Source organism: Nansenia antarctica (assembly GCF_963989245.1).
Source record: "Nansenia antarctica genome assembly, chromosome: 6".
NCBI lineage: Eukaryota > Metazoa > Chordata > Actinopteri > Argentiniformes > Microstomatidae > Nansenia > Nansenia antarctica.
In genome coordinates this window covers 1,238,480-1,248,479 of record NC_137676.1, presented here as the reverse complement: position 1 = coordinate 1,248,479, position 10,000 = coordinate 1,238,480, and the positions used below count along the sequence as shown (strand labels likewise).

Below are 10,000 nucleotides of genomic sequence, written 5' to 3'. Positions count from 1 at the left end.
GTTTTTAGTTTTTTTTCTGTTTTTTGTGTGTGTGAAACTTTCTCTTTCTTTCTCCCCCTACTCCTCCTCCTCCTCCCCCTCCCCCTCCTCCTCCTCCCCCTCCCCCTCCTCCTCCTCCTCCTCCTCCCCCTCCTCCTCCCCCTCCTCCTCCTCCTCCTCCTCCCCCTCCTCCTCCCCCCCCCCTCCTCCTCCTCCTCCTCCTCCTCCCCTCCTCCTCCTCCTCCCCTCCTCCTCCTCCCCCTCCTCCTGCCCCCCCTCCCCCTCCTCCTCCTCCTCCCCCTCCTCCTCCTCCTCCTCCTCCTCCCCTCGTGTTGTCGTCCCGGTGTGGGTTGGTCTTCCGGTGTGTTCCGTGTCCAGCTACTGGAGGGTCCTCGTCTCCCAAACCTGACACCTCCTCCCCTGCGCCTCCTGCCACCTCCACCCCCGCGGTTAGCACAGCGCCCCCCCCCACCGCCGCCCCCACGGCCAGCCACAACACCACTAACAGCAGCACCCCCGAGCCGACCACAGGTAACCAAGACCCCCCCCGAAACTGCCATTCCTTTCCCGCCTTTTTTCTTTCCCCAAAGTCTGTGTAGCTACGTGTTTGTGTGTTACGTGTGTGTGTGTGTGTGTTACGTACGTGTGTGTGTGTTGTGTGTGTGTGTGTGTGTGTGTGTTACGTACGTGTGTGTGTGTGTGTGTGTGTTATCTAGCTGGTTCTCCTGAGGTGAATGGTGTGGTTTTAGGGTTAGAGTTATTTAGTTAATGATATACGACAAAATCAATATATGGAAACTGTTTGAAGATGACGAGTCACTGAGGTGTGTCCTCCTCCTCTCCTCCTCCTCCTCTCCTCCTCCTCCTCCTCCTCCCCCCTCCTCCTCCCCCCCTCCTCCTCCTCCCTCCTCCTCCTCCTCCTCCTCCTCCTCTCCCTCCTCCTCCTCCTCCCCCTCCTCCTCCCTCCTCCTCCTCCTCCTCCTCTCCCTCTCCTCCTCCTCCCCCCTCCTCCTCCTCCTCCTCTCCCTCCTCCTCCTCTCCCTCCTCCTCCTCCTCCTCCCCCCTCCTCCTCCCCCTCCTCCTCCTCCTCTTCCCCCTCCTCCTCCTCCTCCTCTTCCTCCTCCTCCCCCCTCCTCCTCCTCCCCCCCCTCCTCCTCCTCTCCCTCCTCCTACTCCTCCCCCTCCTCCTCCTCCTCCTCCTCCCCCTCCTCCTCCCCCCCCTCCTCCTCCTCCTCCTCCTCCTCCCCCTCCTCCTCCTCCTCCTCCTCTACCCTGCTGTGTCTCCAGGCTTCGTGAACGGGTCACCACGGAACCCCCGACCTCCGTCCCAACCAACAGCACCGGCGCCCCCGCCACCGCTACCGCCCCCACAAGTAAGTCACCTACCCCCCCTCACCTCTACCGCTCCCACAAGTAAGTCACCTACCCCCCTCACCCCTACCGCCCCCACAAGTAAATCACCTACCCCCCTCACCCCTACCGCCCCCACAAGTAAATCACCTACCCCCCCTCACCCTACCGCTCCCACAAGTAAGTTACCAAGCACCCCCTCACCCCTACCACTCCCACAAGTAAGTTACAAGGCCCCCCCCCCCTCACCCCTACCGCCCCCACAAGTAAGTTACCAACCCCACTAGGGCTGCCACAAACGATTATTTTCATAGTCGACTAGTCACCGATTATTTTAACGATTAGTCGACTAATCGGATCATAAATTACAGCTTATCGCACAATTACTCAATCGCTCTTATTTAGCTATCATCTTCTAAATCAGCTTCTAAATTTAGCTTGAAGTTGTTAGTTGTAGTTGTAGGCATGTGCTAACTAAAAATAAAGACAATTAAAATGATTGTTCACTCAAAAATAGATATTTTAATGAACTTTGCAGATTTATTTCTGGCATCACTTGTAAAGTGATGTAAAGAGTAGTAGAGGGTGCAAACTGCTGAGTAAAATGAGGTAGGCTAGGCACTAGGCAACCAAAAGAATACAAAAACAAAAGTAAATACTTGTACAGAGTACTTGTACAGAGTACAAAAGTTTTGCTTTGCTTCACTCATCTCATAGTAGAACGCGCCTTCTTAGCACTGTAACGTTAAGACAACATTTTTAGCTATTTGATAAGTATCGCTTTGATGACAACGTAAAATAATGTAAGAAGGCTTTTAACGTAACGATATCGTTAGCCAATAACAAGCTAACTAGCTTACCGAGACGAGCCATCGTCTTCCTCGTCATCTGCCACAACGTGCTTCCTTTTTAGATGCTCGCGCATCATAGACGTGCTGCCATGATAAGCGAGTTCAGCTTTGCAAATTTTACATTTTACATTCTTTTTTTCAACGTTGTGGTTGAAATGCTCCCACACTTTAGAGGTACGAGGACAGGAAGACATTTCTCTGTTTGTTTTTCCGGGGAAGTCACGTGTGCCCCGGATGACCGACACTGCGCATGTACATCAAAGACACTGGGAGCTTCAGGGAAGAAAAACGAATGCTTATCGAATGAAATGAATGGTCTTTATTGTCATTGATATAGTACAGGTACCAAACAACGAAATTTGGGAGGGGGGGCTCCCCTGGTGCTAGGCAAAAAAAACAAAAACAACAAAAAAAAAACGCTTATTTCAGCTAAAAAAAAACATGCGACTACGGCGATTACCAAATATGTCGGCGACGATTTTGGTAGTCGACGTCGTCGTGACTAGTCGACTAATCGTGGCAGCCTTAAACCCCACCCCCTCACCCCTACCCCCCCATTGTACTGTTTCTCCAGTGTCCCAAAAAAATAAATAGACGACTTCCCTGGCCTGAGCTAGATTACTCTTCCTGCTACGACTGGTGGATTGATGATTCACTTGCTTAGTCAAATGTATTGATTGTAAGTTGCTTTGGAATAAGGCGTCTGCTAAATGCAGAAAATGTAAATGTAAAGTCACCAAGCCCCTCGTCTGTGTTGGTCAGCGTTACTGGCGTTAGAAGCTACGCAAGTCGACTTGTGTCTACTTGTGTCACAGTTGTACGCTGGTTTTCGTACGACCGCTCGTACGACGTCTTTTAGCCGTGAAGCGACCCCCCCCGTACACACCGCTGTGACTGACAGGGATGCCTACTCTCTCCCCTTTTGTTTTTTTTTCCTTTCTCTTTCTCCTCCCTCAGACGGGACCGCCGTCCCCACGGCGACGCCCCCCCCCGGGCCTCAGAAGAAGGCCACCTTCGACGCGGCCAGCTTCATCGGCGGCATCGTGCTGGTCCTCGGCCTGCAGGCCGTCATCTTCTTCCTCTACAAGTTCTGCAAGTCCAAGGACCGCAACTACCACACCCTCTGAAAACAGACCGCAACTACCCCCCCCTCTGAAAACAGACCGCAACTACCACACCCTCTGAAAACAGACCGCAACTACCACACCCTCTGAAAACAGACCGCAACTACCACACCCTCTAAACAGCCACCTGACCCCCCCCCCCCCCCTGACTGATATGATGCTATGATGACAGCCTCTCCCTCCCCACACAGACGGCCTCAAACAGTGTTTTCAAGTTGTTGACCACGGCCTTCGGGAGTTCACTCATCTGTTGAGGACGGCTTTGGAAACACTGTTTGAGTCGTCGTCGTCCCCCCTACTGTCTTTTAGTTCATATTGGGTGGCTGTCAGGTAGATCAGAGTTGGGTGTTTTCACAACAGACCCACATGCAGAAGGTGTCCCTATTCCTCCACCTGAGGTCCTGAGAAAGAGAAAAAAAACCCGTAAGAAACAAAAAAGAAACAAAGAAATGACAGCGATGGTTCTCCATCCTCTAGTCGTATCCTCCACGTATCAGATAAAAAATATTCCTGGGGGGGGGGGGAAACAAAACAACCCCCCCCCTAGAGTTAAAGAGGAGAATGAGTTTGATGACCTCTGACCCCGGTAGTGTTTAACACAGCGCACCAATCAGAGAGCTTCTCAGTGCAATAACCCCGCCCCCCCTCCCCCCCCCCCCCCCCCCTCCCTCCCAACTAATCTCCACCTCCCATTTTTATCTGACCTCAGCATAACAGATCACACTTCGACTGAAGTCAAACCAGTAGACTTGAAATGACCCCTTGACCCCCCTTCCCCCCCCACCTTAACAGGAAGGAAATCACACAGGCGGCCGGGGGGGGGGCGGGGGCGTGGCCAAAGGGGTCAAGGAGGGGAGGGGCTAGATTAACAAGATTGTAGTATATATATATATATATCGTAAAAGAAAATCTAAATAAAGAGTGGGGAAGTAAATAAATATTATGTTGAATAAGGTGTATGGAGAGAGAGAGAGGAAGAGAGGTAATAATGGAGAGAGAGAGAGAGAGAGAGGTTGGCCTGCACCTTCTTTGACACGGACAATGATAGCAGCCAAGTGCCTTTAATGTTCAATGTCTCAATGTGACTTAACGCAAAAGGGGGGAGGGACGAGGAAGGAGAATGAGGATGACGATGCTCCTCTTCCTCCTGGGCTGAAGCCCTGAGTGTCGTAGTAGTAGTAGTAGTAGTAGTGTGTGTTTGAACGCAGACGGGGTGCGACAGAATAGCGGTATCGCGGTGCTGATATTGGTTGAACAGAGAGAGAGAGAAACCCTTAGAGAATTCCCAGCTGGACTGAAAAATAGCCTTTTATTATTGAAGAAGAGTAGATATACTAGTAGTTGCTCATGGGCCTTTTTGAGGTCTATGAAGGTTTAGACATTTGAATTCATTGATAACCGATTGATTGACAAGTCCCCCCGCCCGCCCCCCCCCTCCCATAAGGACGCAGGCAGGTTGTTTTTCTGTTTCGGAAGGTTTTACGTTTGTTCTGTCCTTCAGTTATTCAATTATAATTGAATAATTCAATTGTCAATTATTTGAGTGGGGGGGCTTTAGTTCACAAGTATGTGTGTCTCAAGTTTCGATGCGTTTAAAAAAACGTTTTTGAAGCTATCCCACGAAATATTGAACGAGACCGAAAATGTATGTCACTTTGTCATGTTCCAGAGGAGATTCACCTTTTCGTTCGGTGAGCGTGTTCTCTCATGGCCAATGACCTCCTCCATGGTGAGATCTCATGGTCAGTGAAGTCCTCTGAGATGAGATGAGCTCTTCCTGGTCAGTGAAGGCCTCTGAGATGAGCTCTTCCTGGTCAGTGAAGGCCTCTGAGATGAGCTCTCCTGGTCTCTCCTGTTGAGCTCGTAGCCTCGTAAAAAACAACAACAACACAGGAGAGTAGATGGTGGACGAAGTGTGGAAAAGCAGTGACCAGGTGACTAGGTGCCCAAGTTAGAACTCATGCGTCAAATTCTTCGATTAGCTTGCTGCTAACAATGTGTGATGTTGTGTGTCTCCCCCCTCCTCCCTCCCTCCCCCCCCACTCCCTCCCCCCCCACTCCCTCCCTCCCCACTGTATATAGTTGTCCTAAACCCTTCAGTTACCTTAAAGGTTTCAATCGTGTAAAAAGGCCAAATGAAGGAACTCCTGATTATTAATTTTTTTCCGTTTTTTATTTTTTTTCCAAAAACTTATTTTTTTTCTTGCTGTGGCTTTGTCAATGTCGATTTCTGTTTTTAGTTTTCAGTTGTTGTTGTTGTTTTTGGCATTATTGCATGTCAGGACGCTTGAATCATGATGTGTTTTCTGTTTGACTGCATAATTTGCTCTCTCGACTTTGGACGATGTAAACGAACCACTCGATTCATTTAATTCTTAAACCCTGGACGCTTTGAGGAGAGAGAGTTTCGCCGCCTAAAACAAAAATGTGCATTAAAGCCAAAGTCTTCATTCAGTCTCTTGGCGTTTGCACTGAGAAGCGGTTGTTGTCGTTTTTAGCCTTTCTCTCCCCCTCCTCATTTCCATGTTTTCATGCCGCTGCCAAAACAAATTCATTAACGCTTGTTTGTGAGGTGACCTCTTTGTTGAATATTTGCCAAAACGACAAAAGAGTCGCCATGTTTTTTTTTTTTTTTTTTTTTTTTGTACGAACACACTCGATGACAGTTATTATTAGCGCAAAAGTGTCTCTTCCGGTTCAGTCGTTGTTTTTCTCGATCACACAACAACGTCTCCCGACTAGAAGCTTAGCCAGTCCCACGTACACAGACGACTAGAAGTTTAGCCAGTCCCACGTACACAGACGACTAGAAGCTTAGCCAGTCCCACGTACACAGACGACTAGAAGCTTAGCCAGTCCCACGTACACAGACGACTAGACGCTTAGCCAGTCCCACGTACACAAACAGAGTTCTGCCTTAGCTGCATCCCCACCGCTCACAGCGTCTTGAACACTGAAGCCTGTCTCACTGAGTCCTGTCTCACTGAAGCCTGTCTCACTGAGGCCTGTCTCACTGAAGCCTGTCTCACTGAAGCCTGTCTCACTGAAGCCTGTCTCACTGAGTCCTGTCTCACTGAGTCCTGTCTCACTGAGTCCTGTCTCACTGAAGCCTGTCTCACTGAAGCCTGTCTCACTGAAGCCTGTCTCACTGAAGCCTGTCTCACTGAAGCCTGTCTCACTGAAGCCTGTCTCACTGAAGCCTGTCTCACTGAAGCCTGTCTCATTGAAGCCTGTCTCACTGAGTCCTGTCTCACAGAGGCCTGTCTCACTGACGCAGAGGGAAGTTATGCAGCGTTGTTTGTCAATCTGTTCGGTGGCAAACTGATCAGCAGTCAGTGAATGCGGCATTGTGGGAGTTTGTCCCCCTCGCCTCCACCTCCTTGTGCCATGTTCCTTAAGGAGTGTGTGTCTCTGTGTGTGTGTGACTGTGTGTGACTGTGTGTGTGTGTGTGTGGCAGATTTAAAACCGTACCCTGTAGAAACACACCACCGTTCTGCAGTCAGAAAGCATTTCCTGTATCCGTGCCGCAGTAGAACACATCACCGGTATCCATAGCAACAGATACAAATATCGCTATACATTTTTTTTGGGGGGGGGGGGGGTTTGCCCCCACAAACTAAGTCACTCTGTCCTCCCTGCCCCCCCCCCCCCCCCCCACCCCCTGCACCTTTTTAAGAACAGTGCCTTACTCAGTTTAACACACACACGGTTTTATTTTGGGGTTTGTATATTGGGGTGCCTAGCCAGGGTAGGAGAGGAGGGTTAGGGGTGGTTGGGGTGCCTAGCCAGGGTAGGAGAGGAGGGTTAGGGGGGGTTGGGGTGTCTAGCCAGGGTAGGAGAGGAGGGTTAGGGGGGGTTGGGGTGTCTAGCCAGGGTAGGAGGAGAGGAGGGTTAGGGGGGGTTGGGGTGTCTAGCCAGGGTAGGAGGAGAGGAGGGTTAGGGGTGGTTGGGGTGTCTAGCCAGGGTAGGAGGAGAGGAGGGTTAGGGGTGGTTGGGGTGTCTAGCCAGGGTAGGAGGAGAGGAGGGTTAGGGGGGGTTGGGGTGCCTAGCCAGGGTAGGAGAGGAGGGTTAGGGGGGGTTGGGGTGTCTAGCCAGGGTAGGAGGAGAGGAGGGTTAGGGGGGGTTGGGGTGCCTAGCCAGGGTAGGAGAGGAGGGTTAGGGGGGGTTGGGGTGTCTAGCCAGGGTAGGAGAGGAGGGTTAGGGGGGGTTGGGGTGCCTAGCCAGGGTAGGAGAGGAGGGTTAGGGGGGGTTGGGGTGTCTAGCCAGGGTAGGAGAGGAGGGTTAGGGGGGGTTGGGGTGCCTAGCCAGGGTAGGAGAGGAGGGTTAGGGGGGGTTGGGGTGTCTAGCCAGGGTAGGAGGAGAGGAGGGTTAGGGGTGGTTGGGGTGTCTAGCCAGGGTAGGAGAGGAGGGTTAGGGGGGGTTGGGGTGTCTAGCCAGGGTAGGAGAGGAGGGTTAGGGGGGGTTGGGGTGTCTAGCCAGGGTAGGAGAGGAGGGTTAGGGGGGGTTGGGGTGTCTAGCCAGGGTAGGAGAGGAGGGTTAGGGGTGGTTGGAGTGTCTAGCCAGGGTAGGAGAGGAGGGTTAGGGGGGGTTGGGGTGTCTAGCCAGGGTAGGAGAGGAGGGTTAGGGGGGGTTGGGGTGTCTAGCCAGGGTAGGAGAGGAGGGTTAGGGGGGGTTGGGGTGTCTAGCCAGGGTAGGAGAGGAGGGTTAGGGGGGGTTGGGGTGTCTAGCCAGGGTAGGAGAGGAGGGTTAGGGGTGGTTGGGGTGTCTAGCCAGGGTAGGAGAGGAGGGTTAGGGGGGGTTGGGGTGCCTAGCCAGGGTAGGAGAGGAGGGTTAGCCACCCTGGGCCACAGAGAACCAGAGAACAGCCAGGGGTCGTGCATAACTCACATTCCAACCACAAATGCAATTGACTTTCTTTCTAACTTAGAACGTAGCAGTGTCTTCTCCTGGGTCACGGTTGGTCACAAACGTGCGATACGGATCAGAATGGATCCCCATTCTCTTCTCTCTGATCCAGGATCAGATCTTAATCTGGCTGGTTTTGAAGTCGTATAGGAGGGGGAAGTCAACCGGCTTGATCTGACTCCTGGATCAGGAAAGTTTTGGAACGACTGGTGACCCAGGACTTTCTGACTTTGCCAACAATCCAGTACAATCCGATTATATCTCAATCGAACCCAGTTTTCTTTCATTTGTGTATGTGTGACGCCTTGTGTCGGCTGTAAAAAAAAAATAATGTTTTGGTGTGAAGATGTTTAAAGGTTCTTCTTTGCCTTGTTGCCATGGTCACACGGTCAAGATTCTTGGCCCCCGATTGAATGAGGTCGTGGGTATGGTTCCTCAACACCCTCCCTCATGCACACAAGACACACGCACACACACACATGCACAGACACACACACACACACGTCGTGTGGACACCTGTTCTTGCGTAGCCACGATGCCTACTTACATACATGTTTTATGCTTGTTGTTTTATGACCTTTTGATTTTTTTCTTCTCTGGAATCTTGTTTTGATGGGTTTTTTTTCTTTCTTTTTGTTTGTTTGTTTTGTTTTTCTAGTTTTGCCATTTAGATTGAAGATGTTGAATCAATAAAGTTTGGATATTGTTAAACAATTTCTTTGTGTTTTTTTTTGCACAGTAGTGTAACTTTATTATTAAGTTCTTTTTTCTGAGTTGGGCAGTCCCACTCATATTTTTTTCTTGTTATTGACAGAGACAGTAGAGAATTTGACAGGAAGGATGGGTGAGAGAGAGAAGGGATGACATGCACGATATATATGTCCGCGGCCGGATTCGAACCGGGAACCCTGCGGCTACGTGGTCGACGCTTAACCCGCTACGCCACCTAAACCCCCCACAGCAATGTAACTTCTGGTATAAAACACCACAGCAGTGTAACTTCTGGTATAAAGCACCACAGCAGTGTAACTTCTGGTATAAAACACCACAGCAGTGTAACTTCTGGTATAAAGCACCACAGCAGTGTAACTTCTGGTATAAAGCACCACAGCAGTGTAACTTCTGGTATAAAGCACCACAGCAGTGTAACTTCTGGTATAAAGCACCACAGCAGTGTAACTTCTGGTATAAAGCACCACAGCAGTGTAACTTCTGGTATAAAGCACCACAGCAGTGTAACTTCTGGTATAAAGCACCACAGCAGTGTAACAAGGCAGATGACCTTGTGTGACACACAGGCTATCGGGATCAGAAAGTAGCTGCTTGGTGAATTAATGTAATAATCCGCTGTTATCAACAGACATTTGTACAAGCCAGCCGCTCACGTAATGAAATAAACTAAAAATAAAATCTCTCTCATAGGATCAGAAAACGCTAACTCCCAAAGCCCCCAGGACCCTGGTGAAACAGTCAGTACACTCAGACCACACACACACCCCCCCCCCTTTTTTTATGTCATAGTGTGTGTGTGTCATTTACTCTCACAATTGGACACTATCAGTCTCAGAGGAGTGTTTGAGGCGGTTGTGTCCAATTAAGTACCACACACACACACACACACACACACACACACACACACACACACACACACACACACACACACCTCTCTCCTGCCAGCCTCCATTCATTTTTTGAGAGGTTTTAACCAAAACAAGCAGACAAGCTCATATAACTCCTATTTTAGAGACTCTACACTGGCTTCCTGTTAAGTTCTAGAATAGATTTCAAGA

The 10,000-nt window shown here is 50.4% G+C and overlaps 1 protein-coding gene across 1 annotated transcript in view; it reads left to right on the top strand.

The window, feature by feature from the left end:
- Window positions 1-3,940, top strand: part of cd164 (CD164 molecule, sialomucin) — a 19,383-nt gene extending 15,443 nt beyond the window's left edge. Inside the window, 4 exon segments of the mRNA XM_080533671.1 lie at window positions 358-510; window positions 1,267-1,352; window positions 3,138-3,183; window positions 3,186-3,940. Of these exon segments, the coding sequence (XP_080389797.1) occupies window positions 358-510; window positions 1,267-1,352; window positions 3,138-3,183; window positions 3,186-3,307 (407 nt within the window). The 3' untranslated portion in view covers window positions 3,308-3,940.
- Window positions 3,941-10,000: the final 6,060 nt, after the last annotated feature.